Genomic DNA, 23626 nt, shown 5'->3' with positions numbered 1-23626 from the left:
CTTCCCGTCGCCTCTCTGCTTCCCTCGATGTGTTCTCCACCGTCTGCTCTTGGCCCCTGCTGCCCTCAGCCTCCCCTTCCTGCCTTGTCACCTTCCTCCTGGGTCAACAACTGGGTTACCTTGTGGGGGAAGGGGGAAGGGAGCTCTGTTCCATGTCCTCTAACCCCCTTAGGGGCCTGGCCATGGGCAAGGGGAGGACTGGGGTCAGGTTTGCATCTTGAAGTGTCTTAGGGTGGGACAAAGTGGGGGTCATCTGGATGCAAGCTGGAAGCACCATGGTGCATTCAGTGGATGGCTCAGTAGGGCCTCTTACCTGCCCTCAACCCAGGTACCAAGTTATGACCCACAGAGAAAATGGTAACATCCATATGGCCCCTTGCGGTAAACAGGCAAGGCAGTACTGGCCAATGTTGAATCCCACTCAGCAGCCCCAAGGGCAGGAAGCACCCTACACTTAGGTAAGCAAGGTATCTGCCTTGGTCTTGTGCTTTAGAGACCCGCCTTTCTGCCCACCGCCCCCAGGCCCCACCCTTCCATACAGGGCAAGTTATCCAGGGGCCAAGGGATCATACCTACCAAAGCCTCCATCCCTCCTTCAGAACCAGTTGCCTTTTTCCCCCCAGTCCATCACAGACAAATAAGTGATCCTATGTGCATGATTAATATACAGCTCACAGCACTTGTGACTCACCATGTGAGTTTGACAGCACTGGTACTGGTCTTATACCCTCTTCGATCAGACAAGTTCAATCTTGGGTGTTCCAGCAATGTCAGATTGCCATAGATACCTCCAAATGCTTGTGTTCAGTTTTATACTTATCCCACAGCAGACCAGTAACAACACTTTGCCTGGACCACAGTGAGAAGCTCTATTTTATTTATATTTATCTATCTATCTATCTATCTATCTATCTATCTATCTATCTATCTATGCATGCCATGCTGCATGGCTTGCGGGGTCTTAGTTCCCAGAGCAGGGACTGAACCGGGGCCCACAGCAGTGAAGACGCTGAGTCCTAACCACTGGACCACTAGGGAAGTCCCAAAGCTCTGTTTTAGACTCTTCTGTGGGTGCCAGGACCCTGGAATTACCAGCACAAATCACACCAGACCTGCTTCCAGGGTCTTCATGGGCCTCTTCACCTGATTCATTCTCTGGGTTTGCACTCCCTTAGGCCAAGGGACAGCTGTTTGCAGGAGCAGTGGGGATGGAGATTGAGTATGTGTGCTGGGGTGTCTATACACATGCATTTGAGGCACTGTTGATACAGGATGGTGGGAGGATGGGAAGAGAAGGGGGGCAGGCTGCCAGCTGGTGGAGGAAGAGGGGCACAAAGGTTTGGGGCGAGCCCAGCTGAAGGAATCCATTTCTCTGCACATCTGGAACTTAATCAGTGCATGCCAGTCAGGAAACTTCGGACCAGGCATCTTCTATTGTGACTTACAATGCTTTGAATTCTGCTTTCTATCCCATGGCCATGGTCGAGAGCCTGCACTTGGCAGAGCAGGTGGGTGACATGTGGACACGTGTGTCCTTTGGATCATTACCCCCTCAGCTGTGTTGGGACTACAGCCCCATCAGTTCTGCTCCTCCCTCCCTTAGTATGTCAGATACACTGTGCCTGCCTCAAGGCAAATAATTTCTCAACACTCTGGGAAAGGATTTTGTTTGTTTTCCTTAAGTTTCACTGAAAGCAAGCCTAGGCTAACACCCCAAAAGTAAGATAGGCAAATGACTTGACAGTTAAAAAACACATACACGCAATTAGCCAACAGGCACATAAATAATATCTCTGGTAAATCAAGAAGTATAAACCAAAGCAATGAGATAATTTATTTTGCCTCTTAAATTGGCAAAGATAAGAAGCAAGAAAACGTTCAGTGTTTGTGAGGGTTTTGGGAACATTGCCATCTCATATACTGTTAGCAGAAGGGCAATAGGGTGATTGGAGAAAGACTTATAGAGATAAATCTGGCAATGAATTGCAAAAGACTTTAAAATGTGTGTATCTTTTGAAATCTTGAAGACATTGTTGCATAGTTTCCTTACATCTGTTAGTTGCTGATGAAAAGCCTGATGTCAATCTCATTCTTGATTTTTTCCCCTCTTCTGAAACTTTTCTTGTTATCAATGACATTCTGAAATTTCACTAAGATCTGTCTGGGTTGCGTTTTTCTTTTTATTTGTCCTGCCAAGTGCTTGGTAGGCTATTTCATATATATTTTTAAAATTTTATTGAAGTATAGTTGATTTACAATGTTGTATTTATTTCTTCTGTACAGCAAAATGACTCAATTATACATATATATTCTTTTTCGTATTCTTTTCCATTATGGTTTATCACAGGATGTTGAATATAGTTCCCTGTGCTATAGAGTAGGACCTTGTTGTTTATCCATTCTATATATACTAGTTTGCATCTGCTAATCCCAAACTCCCAATCCTTCCTTCCCCCACCTCTCCTCCCCCTTGGCAATCACATGACTGTTCTCTATGTCTGTGAGTCGGTTTCTGTTTCATAGATATGTTCACTTGTGGGGTGTTTTAGATTCCACATATAAGTGATATCGTATGATATTTGTCTTTCTCTTTCTGACTTCACTAAGTATGATAATCTCTAGGTCCATCCATGTTGCCATTATTTCATTCTTTTTTATGGCTGAGTGACATCCCACTGTATATATATATATGTCACATCTTCTTTATTCATCTGTCGATGGACATTTAGGTTGTTTCCATGTCTTGGCTATTATAAATAGTGCCGCTGTGAACGTAAGAGTGCATGTATCTTTTTGAATTATAGTTTTGTCTGGGTATATGCCCAACATTGGGATTGCTGGATCACCTGGCAACTCTATTTTTAGTTTTTTGAGGAACCGCCGTACTATTTTTCGTAATGGCAGCACCAATTTACATTCCCTTGGTAGGCTATTTCAATTTGGGCTTTCATGTCTTTCTTCAGTTCTGAGAAATACTTAGTATTATTTCTGTGAGTATTGCTTCTGCTCAGTTTTTTTCTGCTCCTTCTTTCTGGAACTCCTCTTAGATTAAGGTTGTAATTTCTGGATTTCTATTCTGTGTTTCTTAATGTGTTTTTCTTACGTTCACTTACCCCTTCCAGGAGAATTCCTTGGCTTGCTCTTCCAGTTCACCAAATTGCTCTTTCACTGTGCCTGTCCTGCTATTCAGCTTCTCTATTGAGTTTTTAAAATTCATTTCAACAGTTAAAACTGTTATTTCAGGGACTTCTCTGGTGGCGCAGTGGTTAAGAATCTGCCTGCCGATACAGGGGACACAGGTTCAATCCCTGGTCCGGGAAGATCCCACATGCCGCGGAGCAACTAAGCCCGTGCGCCACAACTACTGAGCCTGTGCTCTAGAGCCCACAAGCCACAACTACTGAAGGCTGCGCACCTAGAGCCCGTGCTCTGCAACAAGAGAAGCCACTGCAATGAGAAGCCGGCGCACCACAATGAAGAGTAGCCCCCACTCCCCGCAACTAGAGAAAGCCCACGCGCGGCAACGAAGACCCAACACAGCCAAAAATAAATAAATTTTCAAAAAACCGAAACTATTATTCCAAATATTTCTAATGGAACCTTTTTGGTCACTCTTGTCCTCATATTATCTTCCCTTATTTTCCTGAGCAGATTAAATACACTTACTTAAAATTCTGTGCTACATCCTGTATTAATTCCATTTCCTTTGAGGTCTCCATTATAGAGTTTGTTGTCTCTCTTTTTTGGTGTTGACCTTCTCCAACTGTTTGTATATTCTTATTTTTGTACCGATTTCTGTCACTGAAATTTCCTGTTAGAACATCAGCTGCATCTATTTAAGAAGCCAGCTTGGAAGGCAAGGTTGGAAACAACTATTGCCTTACTCCACTGGGACTGTTTTCAGAAAGCCAGCCCTCTCGGCATGACTTTTCTCTTTCTCTCACGTGTCACTAGCCCCTGAGAGCCCTGCCCTTCTCTCTGAGCCAAGGCCCTCTCTGTGCTGTTTCTACACTATACTTCTGACACCAAATGTGTGGGTTTTTATCCCCCAAATCAACCAATTCTCCACCTCTCCAGACACCAACTGGGTGTCCTACTACTCAATTCAATTCTGACACTAACTACCTGGGGTTAGCACAGACCCACAGGTTAAGGGCCCAGTCCCCCAAGACTGCCTCTCCCCCACTTCAGACACCAGTTGCAAGTCCCAGGCTGCCACCTGTACTTCTGACCAGCTGGCTATAAATCAGGGTTCTCATACCCCCTCCTCAGGTTCAGTAATATGCTAGAATGAGTCACAGAACTCAGGAACACTTTACTTATGTATACCAGATTATTGTAAAAGATATTATAGGGGCTTCCCTGGTGGCGCAGTGGTTGAGAATCTGCCTGCCAATGCAGGGGACACGGGTTTGAGCCCTGGTCTGGGAAGATCCCACATGCCACGGAGCAACTGGGCCCGTGAGCCACAATTACTGAGCCTACGCGTCTGGAGCCTGTGCTCCGCAACAAGAGGGGCCAAAATAGTGAGAGGCCCGCGCACCGCAATGAAGAGTGGCCCCCGCTTGCCACAACTAGAGAAAGCCCTCGCACAGAAACAAAGACCCAACACAGCCATAAATAAATTAATTAAATAAATTTAAAAAAAAAGATATTATAAACGATACAAATGAACAGCCAGATAAAGAGGTACATAGAACTCCAAAAGAGTTCCAAGTGCAGGAGCTTCTGACAAGCTTCTGATGCTGTGGAGTTGGCGTGTGCCACCCTCCCAGCACACCTGGAAGCTCCCCCAAACGTTGTCACTTAGGGATTTTTATGGAGGTTTCATCATGAGGCATCATCAGTTACTAACTCAATCTCCAGCCCCTCTCCCCTCCCCAGAGGTTGGAAGGTGGGGCTGAAAGTTCCAAGCTCCTAATCAAGGGTAGGTCTTCCTGGCAACCAGCCCCCATCTGAAGCTATCTAGGGGCCACCAGGAGCTGCCTTGTTATACCAAATAGGGCTCCTCTGTGTCCTATCACTCATGAAATTCCAAGGAATTTGGGAGCTCTGTGTCATGAAGTGCGAGCAAATACCAAATGTAACAAAAGATGCTGCCGTCACCCCTGTTACTCAGGAAATGACAAGAGTTTTAGGAACTCTATGCCAGGAACTGGGGACAAAGACCAAATATATATTTCTTTTTATATCACAATGTCCTACCCTGACAGACTGCTCCGTCATTGCTGACTGGCCTCAGCTGGTGGAGGAGTAGAATGACCTACCTGGCTGCCCTTGGCCTCCCTGTGGCCATGACAGAGCCTCTGCTGGCTTCTCGTCTCCCACTTGGCACTCGCCCTCATGCTCCCTGGGCCGCCTTTTATCTTTTCAATCAGATACTCTTTATCCATGAATTTCTCTCTGTAGTCCTCCTCTTGCTTTTCTTTCTTTCTTTTTTTTTTTGGCCATGCCACATGGCTTGTGGGATCTCAGTTCCTTGACCAGACCAGGGGTGAACCCGTGCCCTTGGCATTGTAAGTGCAGAGTCCTAACCACTGGACTGCCAGGGAATTCCCTCCTCTTGCTTTTCAATGAGGCTATATTTAAACTTCATTCTATCATTTCTTGGCATTTCATGGAAGGAATACATGCTCAGTCCAATACCTTGAGGTGGAATTATGTAAAAAACGATATATAACCTTCAAACCGGTAACCCACTTCTAGGAATTTATCCTAAGGAAGTAATTAAGAATAAAGCTTTAACCCCAAGGAGTTTCATCACAGTAACATTTGATATGAAATAGTGAAAACAGATATCCAATTAGAGGGGTTTAGTTAAATGGTGACACATCCATACAATGACAGAGTAAGTATGTGAAAAATCATATGGCAGAATATTTACGGGTATGGAAAAATGTCATTGATGTATTATTAAGTAGAAATTTCAGGTTACAAAATTATTTTAAAGTCTCATTTTTGTAAAAAAAAACAAAAAAAAACACCACACATGTTCTTATAGAAAATGGTAGCTCTGCATGGTGGGATTTCTGCTTGACTTTTTTTCTTCTCCTTGGCTGTCTTTTTTCCCACACTCTTGGAGACTGTTTTCAGTAACTGCTTTTGTGCAAGACTCTAGTCGCGTCCTCTGCTTCCCTCCCCCAGGTGGGCTGGAAGATGGCGTGTCCTCCAACGGTGTGCCCCGATCGACAGCCCCAAGTGGAATATCCAACCCAGAAAAGAAGATGAGCTGTGGGACCCAGTGCCCAAATCCCCAGGGCCTCAGCTCAGGCCCCCTGACCCAGAAACAGAATGGCCTCCGGACCACAGAGGTAGGTCGCAGCCACAGAACAGACTTGGGACCGGAGACGGTGGGGGGGGGGGGGGAGAAGGTTGCTTCAGGGCAGAGCTAAGCTGAGAGAGCACCCAGGGAAGGAGCAGTGGCAGCTCACCTCGCCGAGGGAAATTCTCCACCCCGCCGTGTGAGAAGTGTTGCAAAGAAAATAGCAAGGCTCCACCTCCCACCCCCTGCCTTGAGGGTTGCTGTGTTTTGTTGAATCAGCGGAAACGGCTCCTTGATATTTGCGCTCTGAAGGAAGTGTGTGTTTGTTTAAGTACAGCTTTGTTCAAGGACCTCCGTTGCGGTCGCAGCTCTCAGCATCTTGATAGTGAGGTCTGTACTGGCTACGGGAACGAGTCTCAGGCCAGGCAGTTGGCCATCTCAGGGGTTGGCAGGGAAGAAGACCGGCGTGGTAGGGGACAAACCCGGTGTTGTACCTCACACCCTCCAACCAGGTGGGCAGTGGGAGGGTCTGCAAGGGGGTTCTTGTTGCAGAATGTGGTGACAGCGTCACCCCACACTGCTGCTGTTGGAGATGACGCAGGGCTACGGAGTGCCTGGACCTCGCTGGCATCCTGCCTGCTGCTTTCTCTTCTCTCCTGCTGCCCCTGACCGCTCCTTGGCAGACCAGCGCAGCGGTCTGCCGTTCCTCCCTCTCACTTCCTCATCTCCCCCATCCCCTCTAGCTCCCACCGTCAAAGTCCACTACTTACCCAATACTCCAAATCCATTTTTCCCCTCTCCCCTGTCAAGACTTACTGGTCCTGTCCCTCAGGCCAGCGCCGTCTATTTTCTGAGGATCCAACTGGGTTATCTAATGATGGAATTCTTGCCCACATCAGTGAGTTCCCCTTCTAAGCTTTGGTCAGAAAACCTGTTGCAAATTCAATGAAGTAAGTAGCTTTGCAGGAATCACTCAGTCTCCCAGAGTCTCAGGTTTTTTATCCACACAATGGAAATAGCACCAAGATGAGAGAACAGATGGGCCTGTTCTTTGTGAACTGAGAGGTGCCATGAGAAAGGCAGTAAGGCACCCAGCACCACAACCAATTAAAGGAAACACTGATGGTGGCTCCTCAGACATGTAGAAGGTCATGGGTGGGGGGTAGATCTGAGGGCAGCAGTGGCCTTCCTGGTGTCCTGTGTTGCCTGCTTTGTCTGCATAAGCTGGCCTTCTAGAGGCCCAAGCAACATTGCCATCTCCCAAGGCAGTCTGGGCCCCACAGAACTATGCTCAGAAGCTTGGTCATTGCTCTAGGGCAGGCCCTGACTTTTGTACCCTAACCTCCTCCTCACACTGTGCTCTCACCTTTTGAGCCAAGATATTCCATGAATGGGAGGAAGTGGCTTTGCCTGTCACATGCTTGCTTTCCAACCTCACTTCCGTCATCCATCACTTTAAAGTTGTGTTCTGCAATTTACAAAGTGCTTTTAGTTCTACTGGCTCATTGAATCCTCCCAAGAGCATGGAAAGTAAGCATCATCCCATTTCAGAGACAAGGAAACTGAGATGCACTTGACTGATGACATGAATAGGTCATGTAAGTGCTAGAGATGGGTGTTGGTAACTTTAAATTGAAACAGGTGACTATTAGAAAAGTGGAGCGTAGAGATCTTAAAGTACTTTTTTGTCAGAGAATAATGTATTAGTCAGCTATTGCCACAATAATGCTGCATGACAAAGCAAATCAACATTCAGTGGCTTAAAACAACCATCTTTTTCTCCTCACAATCAGCCACAATTTGAATGGCTAGGCCTGACTTCAGGCTCCAGATCTAGCTCAGTCTGTTCTGTGTATTTTATTCTGTGAATCAGGCTAAAAGAGCAGCAGCTCTCTGAGGTATATTATCATGGCTATGGCAGAAACCCAAGAGGGCAAACACATTTCATGTCTCTGCTCACACCATACCATCTAACCTCCTATTGGCCAAACCCAACATCAGTAGGACAAGGAAGTGTACTCTGTCCCCAGTAGAGAGACAGCAAAGGATTAGGGGCAATAGTGCAATCTACCACATATAACATATATATAGAAAAATGTACAAGTCTGTCATAAGTTCAATAAATTTTAATAAGGTGACACACCCATGTAACCATCTTCCATATGGAGACACAGAACACTCCAAATATCCCCTGTGTGGGGCTTCCCTGGTGGCGCAGTGGTTGGGAGTCTGCCTGCCGATGCAGGGGACACGGGTTCGTGCCCCGGTCTGGGAAGATCCCACATGCCGCGGAGTGGCTGGGCCTGTGAGCCATGGCCGCTGAGCCTGCGCATCCGGAGCCTGTGCTCCTCAACGGGAGAGGCCACAGCACTGAGAGGCCCGCGTACCGCAAAAAAAAAAAAAAAAAAAAAATCCCCTGTGTGCCCCTCACCCCGGTTACTTGGATGTGCCAGTCACTATCCACACCCCAACAATATAACCACTCTTCTGACATCTAGCATTATAGACCACTTTTGTTTATGTTTGACTTTTATAGATGGCATCATACAGTATTTTCTCTTTTGTGTCCAGCTTCTTTTGTTCAACATTCTGCTAGTGAGAATCATCCATGTTGTTGTGAGTTGCAAACATTTCCTCATTTTCATTGTTATGTATATTTCATTAAATGAATATACCACAATTTAACCCTTCTACTTGAAGGACATTTGGGTTGTTTCCAGTTTGGGGCTATTGTGAACAATATAGCTGTTAGCATTCTTGTACCCTTTGGTGGACATTCACTTCTCTGGGGTATCTACCCAGGAGTAGAAATCCTGGCTCATAGGATGGGGATATATTTGACTTTAATAGATACTGACACAGTTTTCCGAAGTGGTTATACCACTTTACATGCTAACCGGCAGCAGATAAGTTCCAGTTATGGACCATAAGAGTTTAAGGCCAGTAAGTCGTGCTTAGCCCTGTCTTTCTTAGGCCCGTGAGGGCAGCCTTCTAGGTGCCGCCTGGGGTGCTAAGCACTTCCTTGTATTATCTCACTGGATCCTCACAATGACTCTACAGTGTTGATATTTTTGTCTCCAGTTCACAGATAAGAATGGAGACTTAGGCAGCTCAGGCAAGCTCTCCGCACACCACACACGCGTGCACTCTGGGAGCTTGTGTGGTAGTTAAAATGGGGCGGGGTGGAGCCAGCCCGCCCCGGGCTCCGGCCACAGTGAAAACTGTGTCGCAGGGGAGTGAGGACCACGCACCTGACCAACACAGCACCAGGGGGCAGATGTCACACACTGATAAGCTGGCCACAAAACAAAATTGTGAAATTTTGTTTTCACGATTCAGTGAACAATGCTGTGTTGTAAGTATTTCCAAAATAAGATCAGGGAGCGGATAGCTTCAGTTTTAAGCATTCAGACAATTGCTGAAATGCATCAGGGGTCTTCCTGTCCTGAGACCTCACCAGCCACCAGGCATCCTGGCTTCCTCAAAGGCAAAGGTTTCTACTTAAGGTGGCAGCTTACAAGACAAGTCAACCTCTGATTGAAGCTTCTGTCAGCAGAGCTATCTCGCACCAACACAGATCTCAGCTGCCTAGAATCTGCCTAAGGAAAATAATTTTCTTCCTATTGCGTCCAGGGCCTTTGACATACTGTCTCTCCCTAGCTTGTTTCGTACTCCAGGTTAGAGCTTCCTGCGTTTTCTGTGCCTGGCTCAGGCACTGTCTGGCTCACCTCTTCTGGTCTGCCTTTGCTCCCTCAAGATGAACTATTGGCACCTCACCGCGTTCCCCTGGACATCATCGGGCCACTGGCTGATGGTTCCTGGGCACTTTTTAGAAAGCTTTCCTTCTCCAGAAGAACCTGTTCATAAGACATGCATCCTCATGCATGTGTCTACACAGTGTTCCCGTTCAGATTTATAGACCAAGTTTGTCCAGTCACTGGGCCGGGAAAATTTCCTCATCAGGTCCTATAAGCACTCTTTGGATTCCTTCATCTGATGTTCATCCACTGAGTGCCATTGGGGTGCCAGACACTGTTCTGATGCCAAGGATCCAAGAGTGGAACAGGCACACGTGCCCTTTGCTCTGAAGCAGTTGCCAATTGTTTTTCTTTTTTGATGTTCTAGAAAGGCACAGTTTAATAAAATAGAGTCCTTGGTCTCAAGGAGTTCACAGTCTAGTAGAAGAGACGTAGCAGTGAATACACTATTATAACACAGTGTGGTTAAGTGCTGTTATACAGGGGGTCATGTGATGCTGAGGGAGCCCCCAGGAGGGGCACCTCTTGTGTGCTCAGTACAGCGCCTGGCACTTAGCAGGGGAGCAACAAAAGTCTGTCAAGGGATTGAATGAATAACCTGGATGTCAGAGAAAGCTTTCTGGGGGAAGAGAAGCCATATCTGAGAGCAGGAGAAGGAATGGGGAGGGCCAGCCAGGTGAAAGTGGTGGACCAGGGCTGGGACGAATGGGCACGTGATAGAGCAGCAGCGTGTGCCTCGAACTCTCCCAGGCTCTGGAGCATGTGCCCAGCTCAGGATGTTGTGCATGGTAGGTGCTCAGTGAAACCACAGGGACCCTGTAGGGTCTTCTATTCAGGCCTCTGTTGTACAACTTCAGGAAGCAGCTTCTACCACTCCTTTGCCTTGTGTGCACAGGACAGTCACAGCCTGCAATGCAGATGCTGCCTTTGGAGCTGAGCAATGTGGTGCTACTTCCTCGGAATCCAGATGTCTCTGCCTGTCCTTTTTTTTTTTTTTTTTTTTTTGCGGTACGTGGGCCTCTCACTGTTGTGGCCTCTCCCGTTGCGGAGCACAGGCTCCAGACGCGCAGGCTCAGTGGCCATGGCTCACGGGCCCAGCCGCTCCGTGGCATGTGGGATCTTCCCAGACCAGGGCATGAACCCGCGTCCCCTGCATCGGCAGGCGGACTCTCAACCACTGTGCCACCAGGGAAGCCCTGTCTGTCCTTTTTGATACTGCCTGTCATCTGGTTCCACCGTGCTTAGTCTCCCTGTTTTCTGCAGTCTTCTCAGTACACACCCTTTGCTCCTGCAAAGCCAGCAGCTGCCAATTTTAATGGCGCTGAGCCTGGGGAGGCAGATAATACAGAATAAATGAAGATAGATTTGAGATGGTGCTGCGAAGGAAAGAAAAGGCCCCTGGAAGGGGATAGCAACTACTCAACATAGATGTGGTCCACGGTTCAGATCACTTTCCAAAGGGCCACGAGGGGCAGCTGACGTTGCTAATGCCTGTGAGCAGCTGGGAGCAGCGGCGTTCGGGGCCCTTCTCCACTCTCTGTCTCACCAAACAAACCACATCTTCTTCTTTCAACTCCCTCTGGCCCCTGTCTCATGCCCAGTGTTAATAGGTGCTAACTAGCAGAAAGATTGTGGCAAAAATGATGTCTTACAAATTGGAACTGTCTCTGTGGGGCGCTCTTTCTCTAGTAAACCTTGATTTGCTCCAGTCACTTGGGACCTTTCTGACTGTGCAGCATCTGATAAATCATCGACTCTCTCCTCCCCCAGCCTTCCCTGAGCTCAACAAACAACGCAAGGTGAAGCTCTGTAGCTGCTTGTTCTCTCCTGCTAATTAATTGCTCAGGAACTCTGGGCTGCCTCCAGACATTTACTCTCCACCGTGAATGTGCCGTTTCTTCAGGCTTAGGACTCTTGTATTTCTTCTCCAGAGGTATCGCCTCAAGTGTTCAGCTAAGGTAGAAAATTGGATGGTGGATGTAGCTCGGGGCAGACGAAGCTCTGAGTCTGTGGCTGGCCTCCCAGTGAGCCTTCACGTCTTCAGAAGTTGCATCTTTTTTAGTTGCTTTATTACTCTTGGCAAAGTGGCCGGACCTTGCCAAAGAAATTAGCTGATGCCTGGACTGATTCTCAGCTAAGTAGCCTCGTCCTTCTGCGCCTCCTGCCCACCCCTCTCCCTCACCCGCTCCAGTGTCTGACTGTCAGCAAGGCTTGGTGTGGTCCAGGAAAGGTAGGTGAAGCCTCAGAGACGTGGATGTGACCAAAGAGGGAGGCCTAATCCAGAAAGGAGGATGGGACCAGCCCAGAATTTCTCCTGGTTGGTGGTAATACGAGATCCGTGAGGAGAGTTTGGAAGGTAAATATGAGTTTCTCCTAGAGAAACAAAAACATGACATTAAAAGGAGAGCGAAAAAAAGAAGCCATTGAGGACAACCAGAGAGGGAAACCTCTTAGAAGGACACTTTGATGCATATTCTAGTTTAAGCCGGGGGAAAGGAAGCAATGTAGCAGCATAGGGATGTGTGTGTGTGTGTGTGTGTGTGTGTGTGTGTGTGTGTGTGTGTGTGTGGTGATTTCCACAATGCATCTGTATATCAGCTGTTACCTTATGTAGACGAAGAATTGGAAAACTCAGTATTCACCTGAGGGTCTGCAGAAAACCCAATTCGATTAGAAGACTCTCAGGGCAGAGACCTTCTTCTTTGTACTCTTCCCTTGCCCCCGGAGCCTGCGTCAGGGGTGTGCACCTAGTATGTACTCACTGATTGCTGCTTGAATGAGGTCGGCCTAGGACTTCATTAAGATTAGAAAAATTGGGACTTCCCTGGTGGTCCAGTGGTTAAGAATCCACCTGCGGGTTCCATCCCCGGTCAGGGAACTAAGATCCCACATGCCCTGGGGCAACTAAGCCCGCACGCCACAACTACTGAGCTTGCACCTCAACTAGAGTGCCTGAGTGCCACAAACTATTGAGCCCATGCACCCTGGAGCCCGGGCACCACAACTAGAGAGAAGCCTGTGCACTGCAGGAAGAGCCCATGTGTCGCAGGGAAAGATCCTACAGGCCTCAATGAAGATTCCCGCGTGCCACGACTTTTTTTTTTTGGATGCAGCCAAAAAAGAAAGATTAGAAAAACTTCCCATGGCTCCACGCCCCACTCACCCCCTTCCCCACCTTTAGTGATTGATGACTGTTCTGTTGGAGCCCATCTGCTCTTTTAAAGCAGGTTCTACTGCCCTCCTAGTGTTTGATCTATCTGAGGTTTAAGTTGGAAAGCAGCAGCTCCCTTTGGCGTCCGATACCTGATAAATAAAAACCCCTAGACTGAGTTAGCCTGAATTCGTACAAGTGGCTGTGGTCTGCACAGGATTTGCTTGAGGTGTGGGGAGTTCTTGAGAGTTTTGCCCGAGGCATAGTCTGATCCCTGCTTCTGGAGGCTAGCATCCTGACCCTTGGTGGAGTTGCTAAGATCAAATGTTTCCTGAATGACCTCTCTAATGCCAATAAAGCAGCAGCAAATAAATTCATGGAATTTGGGAACAGCTCGAAGTCTGTTATTGTGTGTCTCCTTTTAATAGGACTTGACTGAAAAGAAGAAAAATGTCTTGAGTTGCAGCTGACAAGGCTCAGGCTTTAATCTTTTAGGAAGGCAGAGAGGAAGGAACTAACATTGTCAGTGTCTGCTGTGAGCCAGACACCCTGTATAGATGGCATCCTCTTTAACCCTCACAGCTCTGAGTGGTAAGTAACATCATTCCCCAGCTGGGAAAACCGGCTCGGGAAGGTTAAGGATTTGGCCAGTGTGGCAGAGGGAGTAGTGACTTGGCTGTGTTGGAGTTCAAACCCAGGTCTGTCTGCCTCTAAACCTCATGGTCTTCCTTCTCATTTCCTGGAGCAAAATGGTGGAGAATTTAGTGTGAGCACTGGCAGTTGTGGGAGGCTGGGTGTGAGGCCCACGGCCCACGTCCAGCCTCCCACCATCTTTAGTTCAACTCACCACCTCTGTTGACATTGGCCTCAAGCAAATTGCTTTAGCCTGAGCAACTTCAGTTGCCTCCTCGGGAAAAGTGAACACAACTACCTTCCTGGCTGTGTCTCAGGGATGATGCAAGGAACAATCAATCACGAGCATGATTGAAATCCTAGGAAAGTTCTAGAATGTTTAGGCAGAACAATGCAGACAGGTTCTGTTCCCCAGGATTTTTTTCTCTTTCTTTCTGAAGATGTATCTTCACACACATGTTCTTCATCAAATTATTTGTCAGAGGTCTTTATGTGATGAGCGCTAAGTTAGATGCTGAGGACACTGTGGTGAGCAGAACAGACTGGGTCCCTCCCTCCTTGAAGTTTTAATCTGATGAAGATGTAGAAATAAGCAAGTAAACAAGCAAATAAATATATAATCCAAAGTCTGGTTAAAGGCCAAGAAGAAAGTACAGAATACTGGGAGAGAGAATAAGGCGGCCCCATACTGTGTCTGCTTAGAAAATCCCCGCAACGCTCCCTAGGAAATGACTGGCCGTGATTACCTCTGGGGAAAACACAGCGTGGCCAGAGCATGGGAACAAGTGTTACTTCTCACTGTGCTTTTTCTCTACTCTTTGAATTTCTTTTACCATAATTATGTATCATTTCTATAATTAAAAAATACTAGTTCTGCAGAAAATTGGTGTCTGATAAATCATGAACTCAAGTAAGCCTTTTTTCTTCGTTGTCTAAAAGGAACTGTGAAAAGGTTGGTGCAGGCCTGTGTTAGGTATATTGTGCAGTCAGATTAAAGCAGAGAACATCGCTCTTTCCATTTTGGAGAAAATGAGAAAAGCTGAGCTGACTTAGCTGCCCTCTTGGGTCCGGGCCTCCTTCCACGAGAATGAGCTGGGCTGTTGACTTCTAAACCCCAAGAGAAACACGTCCATCTGCCAGGAAGTTATCACAATCAGTCTGGTTACCTTTGAGAAATGGCAGCAAATAAATGACTTCTAATTAAAGAGGCAGTATCAGAGGACTAAACTCTATGATTCTAAACCTGCAGAAGTTAACATGAGGCAAGGGAAGAGTAGAAAAGCTGTAAAACCAGGTGAGAAACAAGAGTGTGGCCCATTAACAAAAATCAACGGTGATAAAACTCACAAAACAAGAATTTTAGAAGTGAAATTAGCAGCTGCAAAAGGAAAAGGTACTATATAGGCTTCTCTCAGCATTGAGTTGGGAAGTATAAGATTTTTTTTTAAGCCAGTAATTGCAATAGGGACACGTTTTCTTTTCCTGTCATTGAATAAAGAGGGTTGGCTGTTAAATTAAAAGCTTTGGCTGGCTAAAAACCACATCACAGGGGAAAATATCTATGGCATACAAAATGTCATAGTCCCAGAGGTACAAATGGTGTAATTGTTCCGTGTATCTATATAGCTCTTTTCTCAGAGGAGGGCAAAGCAACTTCTTTCTTGGAACTTCTAGAGAAACTATCTGGCATTGTGGTTCTCTTTCTCATTCATCTTTGTCCCTCTCATTTGGGCTTCAAATCTGAGGTTTCCAAGCTGTGACTAGATTTCAGCAACTACCACCCTCCTAGATAATCGTGCTGCTTTAAAAAGGATGGGTGCCTCTCTGAGGTCTCAGACTCGGAAGTTTCTCGTTTATAAAATACTTTCAAGTCAATGCATTGTTGTTCTGATTGTTTAATTTGTCAAATTAAATACAGTGTAATTATTTGAAAGTGGATTTGTTTATGGCTTGGAACCTTCTGTGCCCACCATTAGAATACAGAACTCCAGTTTGTTCTTTATCCAAATGTGGATCTTGTAGAGTTATTATTATTATTGGTATTTAGAAGTAGTCGTAGCATTAGTCATGGTTTCAGTAGAACAAGAAAGTTTTTGATTTAAATTTGGTATGTTTGACTGACATTATTTTGCGAATACAATTAACGTCAAAAGCTATATAATTGGGGCAACTAACTGTCCTGGTTTTCAGGGGCCTGAGGTGGTTCCTGGAATGTGGGACTTTCCTTTTGAAAACGGGACAGTCTTGGGCAAGCCAGAAGTTGATCACCCTATTAATGCTAAGTGACATGCTTAATTCTCTCCCCCCCAAAACAAACAAAAAAACAAACAAACAAACCCACTAAGAAGTAGGCATTATCCCCGCTTTTGGATAAGGAAACAGATTCAGAGGTTAAAGCAATGTCTCATGCAGCTAACTAATGGCAAAGCCTCGTGCCAAATCCAGGTCTGCCTGGCCCCGAAGCTTATCCTCTGAACATCTCCATTGTCAGGCTTTTGCTACACAGATTTAAGAGATTGCCCCACTACACTTGAGATGCAAACCATACATATTCTGTGGCTGTTCTGGGAATGACTATTTTGTAGCCTTTGATTCTTAAACAGGCTGAAAAATTAAGAATCGTCCAACTATTGAATGTCTGCTTGAACTTTTAAGCTTGTGAAGGCAGGCTGGAACTTCGAGCAGAGCGCCTTCTGTGTAGGATCTTTCATAACTTCGTGTGAAATCTCGCCAATAACTCTAAAGAAAAGCAGTTATGCAGTTCAGAAAGTTTACATTTCCATTCTGGAAAGCTCTCTTACTGCCCACCAGTTTGAGGGGAATGCTGCCCTCAACTTGGCTCATTTCAAATAAGGCCTCTTTGTCTCTATTCCATGTCCCAGTCCTCAAAGCTTTTATGCAATAACACCCGAAATGGAAATCAGATGGAATTAGCTTCATAATTGCCACCGTTTTCTTTCAGAAACAAAATTGGTTGTGGGACATTATGAGTTCTCTGCTTTTAGGAGGAAATAAACCCATGAAAGTCACTGCTAGGCCCTAGTGCCGGTTCAGGCTTGGAGGAGCTGAGCGTTAAGACTAAGTCCTTAGACAGCATTGACTTCTGATTGTTAAAGCAGGGATACATTAAGAAATGCATGGGCTTCCCTGGTGGAGCAGTGGTTGAGAGTCCGCCTGCCGATGCAGGGGACACGGGTTTGTGCCCCGGTCCGGGAAGATCCCACATGCTGCGGAGCGGCTGGGCCTGTGAGCCATGGCCGCTGAGCCTGCGCGTCCAGAGCCTGTGCTCCGCAACAGGAGAGGCCACAACAGTGAGAGGCCCGCGTACCGCAAAAAAAAAAAAAAAAAAGAAATGCATGGTGTTTATTCATTCATTCATCCGTTTATTCAACCAAAGTTAAATGGAGGGCCTCTTAGGTCTCAGACTGTGCTAGGCACTGGGAACTTGAAGAGGAAAACAATGAAATACTATCTCATGAAATCAATGGATAAGGCTAAAGTTGCATATAGTCAAAATGATCCTTAAACATTCCTCAAATTACCCATAGAGTGTTATCTTAGGTCAGGGTCCCTGGAAGCAGAGCCTGAGATGAGGATTCTTGTGCAAGCAAGTGAGTGAAAGCATAGTCTCAGGTGAAAGAAACCCTTAAGGTAGTGGGACACAGGGTAGGGCAGAGGATTGAGTTCAACAAATATGTGAGCTCAACTGAACAGCTGTAGTGTAGCCTCAGCCTGATCCCAAAGGGAACTCCAGAGCATGAATGGCATCATAGATTTATACCCCCTTGAGGCAAAAGGACCAGCTTTTATTTATTTTTTTAAAATATTTTTTACAACTTTATTGGAGTATAATTGCTTCACAATGGTGTATTAGTTTCTGCTTTACAACAAAGTGAATCAGCCATACATATACATCTGTTCCCATATCCCTTCCCTCTTGCGTCTCCCTCCCTCCCACCCTCCCTATCCCACCCCTCCAGGCGGTCACAAAACGCCGATCTGATCTCCCTGTGAGGACCAGCTTTTATATTCCCAATAATCATGCATTGGCTTTAGACTGTCTCTGGAAATTAGGGTATAACCTCTTTGGTATTTCTGGATGAGGTGACTCTGATCAGATGAGGGCAAGTCTCAAAAGAAGGGTGCAGGGCTTCCCTGGTGGCGCAGTGGTTGGGAGTCCACCTGCCGATGCAGGGGACGCGGGTTCGTGCCTCCGTCCAGGAAGATCCCACATGCCGCGGAGCGGCTGGGCCCGTGAGCCATGGCCGCTGGGCCTGCGCGTCCGGGGCCTGTGCTCCGCAGCGGAAAAGACCACAACAGTGAGAGGCCCTCATACCGCAAAAAAAAAAAAAAAAAAAAAAAAAAAAAAAAAAAGGTGCAGCTCTGAGTGGTTAGCAGCCAAAACTCAAAGCACCTGAGGGATGGTTTCACCAGCCAAGTAAACAGAATGTGAAAGGGGCATCAGCAGTGGCTACTACACAGGATATATGTGCCCTGTTAGAAACCTGCATATCATTTGCTAATAAATACAACAGAGCAATTTATTTTTCTCCAGTGGTGTGATAGATCACCATTTCTTGGGATGCACTACAGATGAAGTATTGACACTTGGCTTATGTGCATATGTTCAGGGACCATGCTGTATGAAAAATCTGCATCTATCAACACTAGACTCATATCCAGAATGGGGAGATGCTCACCCTGTGGGAGATGCTCCCACAGATCTGAGACTGACTGTTTTCCAGGAAGCTGACTCTGAGATGTCATTATATGAGATGTTCTTTGGGAAGTGCCCTGTCAACACTGCGGGAGGGAGGGCCGGAAGCAGGAGCGGGCAGAGGGAGAAGTGGAGCCACAATGCAGGCCCGCCCACAGCCTCGGCTGACCCCACCCCATCGAAGCTCTGAAGCTAAATGGCAGGTCAGAGCTGTCCAGCTTTGGGTCAAATGGCCAGGCGTTTATACCCCTGCATTGGGCCACCTAGGAAGGGAAGGCCCTGGGTGAGGGGTCTCTCTGCACCTGAGGCCACCCCGAAGGGATAGCTAGAGGCTATTTGCCTGCTGCACCCCCTGCAGCTGGGCAGAGGGCCTTCCTGGAGTGGGGCTGGGGGCACACATCTCTGTCCATCCCTGATGGAGACAACTCATGAGGCCAGTCTCAGGCTCACTCCGAGCACATATCACTGAGTGGAACGGGCACAGAATGACTCCCCAGTGGTCCAGCTGTCTTCTCTTGAGGGGGAATGGGAGGATTGTGCACGTATGCTTGAAGAACCTGCAATTTAGTCAATACTTTAGTATTTAATATAGATTCTGGACTTTCCTCACTTATCTTCACTTATAAGTGGATAATCTACAGATTTAGAGAACAAACTAGCGGTTACCAGTAGGGGGGGTAAGGAGGGAGGGGCAATATAAGGTTGGGGGAAAAAGGGTTATTATGGGATTACATGAAATCATGTGTGTGAAACTTCTGAAAATTGCAAGGCACTATGGAATTTAAAGAATCTTTCACTCAATAAAAAAATTGAAGGGCTTCCCTGGTGGCGCAGTGGTTGAGAGTCTGCCTGCCGATGCAGGGGACACGGGTTCGTGCCCCAGTCCGGGAAGCTCCCACATGCCGCGGAGCGGCTGGGCCCGTGAGCCATGGCCGCTGAGCCTGTGCATCCGGAGCCTGTGCTCCGCAAAGGGAGAGGCCACAGCAGTGAGAGGCCTGCGTACTGCAAAAAAAAAAAAAAAAAAAAAAAAAATTGAAAAAAAGAAATGGATAATATATCCTACTTTTTACTTATTATACTTGTCAAGTCTTTTTTCCCCTCATTTTTAGTTAATGATAGGCATTGTGCTAAGTACTTTACATTCATGACCTTAGGTAATCCTTATAATAACATTATGCGTTAGGTACTATTATTATCCTCCATCTTACGGATGAGGAAACTCGTCTAAGGGTTAGAGAGGTTAGAAAAAACTTGCCCACAGTGAAATTATATAGTCAGTGTTCAAACCAAAGTCTGTCTGACTCCAAAGCTCAAACCCTTAGCTGCTCTACCAAAGCCAGCTGTGAAACCTCTCACATTGCCCTTTTTTAAAATAGATTTTTATTGGAGTATAATTGCTTCACAATACTGTGTTAGTTTCTGTTGCACAACAAAGCGAACCAGCCGTATGCATACACATGTCCCCATATCCCCTCCCTCTTGAGCCTCCCTCCCACCCTCCCTATCCCACCCCTTTAGGTGGTCACAAAGCACCGAGCTGATCTCCCTGTGCTATGCGGCTGCTTCCCACTAGCTATCTATTTTACATTCCATAGTGTATATATATATCGATGCTACTCTCACTTCACCCCAGCTTTGCCCTCCCACCCCATGTCCTCACGTCCATTTTCTATGTCTACCTCTCTATTCCTGATAAAGAAGATGTGGCACATATATATAATGGAATATTACTCAGCCATAAAAAGAAACGAAATTGAGTTATTTGTAGTGAGGTGGATGGACCTAGAGTCTGTCATACAGAGTGAAGTACGTCAGAAAGAGAAAAACAAATACCGTATGCTGACTCATATATATGGAATCACACTGCCCTTTGATGGACCTTCGCCAGTTCATTCATCCGTTCATTCAACGGTGCTTTACCGAGCATTTCTATGCCAAGCTCTGCACTAGGTTGGTCTTAGAGATTCAACAGAGCAGCCTATGAAAAGGAGTATATGTGCATGTGTCCTTGTGGGTCGTTCTTCCTGCATCTGTGTGTGTGTGTGTGTGTGTGTGTGTGTGTAACAATTTCAAGAGATTAATGCAAATGTCAGGACCTTTGGATATTTCCTAGTAACTCACTTCACTGTGTTTAAACTTTTTAACAGGCTAAAAGAGACGCTAAGCGGACATCTGGAAAAGAAGTCACCATTAACGTCGCAGACAGCATCCGACAGGTGGACAGAAGTCGAAGAATCACAAAGAACTGCGTCAACTAGCAGAGCGTTCAGCCAGTTGAAGGGCAGAGGGGCTTCTCTGGTGCCCTTCACATCCTGGACCCCGTCACGGAACCTTGAAGACGTGGGTAGCCCTTGCTGTGTGGGAACGCTGCTGAGTGCCTTGGGAGACTGTCTTAGCCTGTTGGGATGTTCTCAGCCTCCTATTTATCACGTAAATGTATTGGCAGAGTACTCCCATAGGGTAATAAACTGCAAATGTATGTTCAGTTTGCCCCTTGCAACTGCTGCAGTGTGGTCTGATGGAAAAGTGGCGAGCAAAAGCACGGGCCAGTTTAGGAAACGGAAGAGTAGAAGGGGTGGGTTCCTGGCTGAAAGCGTCACAGTCGGTTCTGAGCTCTCCTGGCCATGCTCCTGCGCACTGTTTCAGACAGGCTTATTCCTTCATTCTTCCTTTTTGATATACCACCATCACAAAGCTTACCGTGTTCACTTAAAAGTTGGCTTTCACCCAACTCTAAACCGACATGTATGAGGAATCAAGAAACAGGAAAACTCTCTGTTACTCTTGTTTCCTTAGCTCAGGATGAGACGGATTCAGATCCAATGTTACACAAACTAACCCCACCAACACCCATGGTGTGTCCCAGGGAGGGCCTCTGTGATACAGTCACACCCATTTCTCTCCCATCTGCCTTCAGCATCCCCCCGGGCCAGGGTCCACGTCAGCTTCTGAACCATAATATCATGGTAGTGGTCACCTCAGAGTCCTCAAGGCTCAGCAGACATTGCATTTTTCCAGCTTTCCACTTCCCTTTGCTTGTGTTCTTGAGTGTTTTTTCTCTCCAGTAAGGCCATTTGTAGTTGTTAATCAAAGACCAGGTTTACAAGAGGGAGAAAATCTGGAACATGTTGGCTTCCCTTTGGCCTCTCTGCACAGCCCAGGACTGTGTTATTTAAGGGAATCGCTTTAAAAAGTCAGTAACCAGTTGGTGTGCATTCACACGGACATTAGATCCACATGCATTGTGTTAGACATCTGTAGCGGAGGCAGTAAACAAAACAAAATCGGTGGGAATAAGATCTTCTAGCATTTCTTTAGACATGTTAAGGTGGAAGTATTTTCCTCCAGAGTAATGTAGCATGATTTTCAAAGGACTGTTAACATGCCTGGACTTGGGAAAGGTAGGACTAAAGTTGTACCGAATGATACCAATAAACTCCATGTTTAGCAGAAATAGGTAGTCTGATGGTGTGTGTTTATCTATCATAGTCCAGAGAAGGTTAAAAATTCAGATACTTGGCCTCTGTACCTGCCAACTCGGTTATTCCTCAGACACAAGTGGGCAATGTCTGTTCCTTCCTTCCTTCCTTCCTTCCTTCCTTCTTTCCTTCCTTCCATGGATTGTATATTTATTCAGTAAACATTAAATGCCAGCCCTGTGTCGGGCACCGTGCAGATGCTGAGAGATTTGGAGTCTGGCCAGTCACGGTTGTATATCCTGAATTTGACAGTGAACTTAATAACTAGGGGCCTGGCTTAGACGCTGGGGTATAGTGTATGGTGTGAATTGCTCTGCAGTGTAATCTTAATTTTATAGCCAGGATAGGTTTCTGTCCTAAACTCCAGATCTGGACATTCTCCTAATCACTGTCCGGTCCTTTACTGTGCACAAAACTACACTTTCCCAAACCTTTGTCATTTTGTGATTCTTTGAGAAAGTGGAAGAGCTTTCATCCTTGGGCCCTTGTTGTCACTCACATACAGTAAGCCGGAGCTGATGAGGTTGTGTTAGCCGAAGTTGGGGTCTCCAGCTCATGAGGACCCCCACCACTCACTGTGGCCAACACATGGCAGCCTCCCCATTTGTTACCTGGTGGAGCCCTGAGACATTTGTGTTTGCAACCCCTGCTCCAAACTGTGTTCCCAGTATATTGTTTTCATGTTCTTTTTAGGAGACATCAAAATATAAAAGGTCCTTTTACCCCATTCCACATTCTGGAAAGTCAATCTCAGGAGAATTTTCTGTGTAGGCAAACTACAAACATGATTTAATGGTTAACATTCTATATTCACTTCCCCTTTCACTTACTCCATACGTATTTATCAAGAAGTTCAATGTGTCAGAATGTAGGATATGGTGAGGAATAAAATAGACTTGTACCCTGCCCTCGTGGAGCTAGTGTTCTAGTGGAGAAAACAGACAATAACGACATAAAGAAATTATTACGATAATTTAAGGTAGTGATGAATGCTGAAAAAAAAATGTTAACAGGAGGATGGATTGGAGGGAGACAGGAATGGAAGCAGGGACCATTTAGGAGGCCACCGCAGCAGCCCTGGGGAGAGATATAGGGAACAGAATAACGGCTGTGAAGATGGGTAGAAGTGGATGGATGCTGAGTACATTTTGGAAATAGAAACATTAAGATTTGCTCATGGATTGGTTGTAGGAAATGAAGAGAAGGGACAAACCAATGTGATTCCTAAGTTTTTTTTTGTTTTTTGTTTTTTTTTTTGATCAACAGTGTTCTTGGTAAGTTAGTATAAGACGAAGTGAAAAAACTTGTTTGGGTTTTTTGACAGGGCGGGTGGCTCTCTCAGCTGGGCCACGTTTACCAGCCTGCCTTGCTGTGAGTTGCTAAACTACTTCAGCAATATTTAATTCTCCTTAAAGTACTTCAAATTGTTCCTTAAGTCCACCCCGATGGAAGACCATAAAAGCCAGCATCAGAAGGGACATATACTTAATTCTCTTGGGAATATGGAACAGTGAAATGATCCTGACATTATCAGACAATGGATCACCCAGATTGCAACCCAGCAGAGAGCTAAGTCTGGGCACGTATTGCCAGAGTGAGCATTGCAGTTTTAATTTCTTAACTAGA

General features: G+C 46.2%; 1 protein-coding gene across 1 annotated transcript in view; it reads left to right on the top strand.

The window, feature by feature from the left end:
* Positions 1-21912, top strand: part of BAALC (BAALC binder of MAP3K1 and KLF4) — a 90138-nt gene extending 68226 nt beyond the window's left edge. Inside the window, exons 2-3 of the mRNA XM_082601129.1 lie at positions 6145-6311; positions 20669-21912. Coding sequence (XP_082457255.1) covers positions 6145-6311; positions 20669-20779 — 278 coding nt within the window. The 3' untranslated portion in view covers positions 20780-21912. The remainder of the gene's footprint in view (positions 1-6144; positions 6312-20668) is intronic.
* Positions 21913-23626: the final 1714 nt, after the last annotated feature.

Source organism: Mesoplodon mirus, assembly GCF_964341445.2.
Source record: "Mesoplodon mirus genome assembly, chromosome: 16".
NCBI classification, from domain to species: Eukaryota; Metazoa; Chordata; class Mammalia; order Artiodactyla; family Ziphiidae; genus Mesoplodon; species Mesoplodon mirus.
This window is presented reverse-complemented; position numbering and strand designations above follow the sequence as displayed.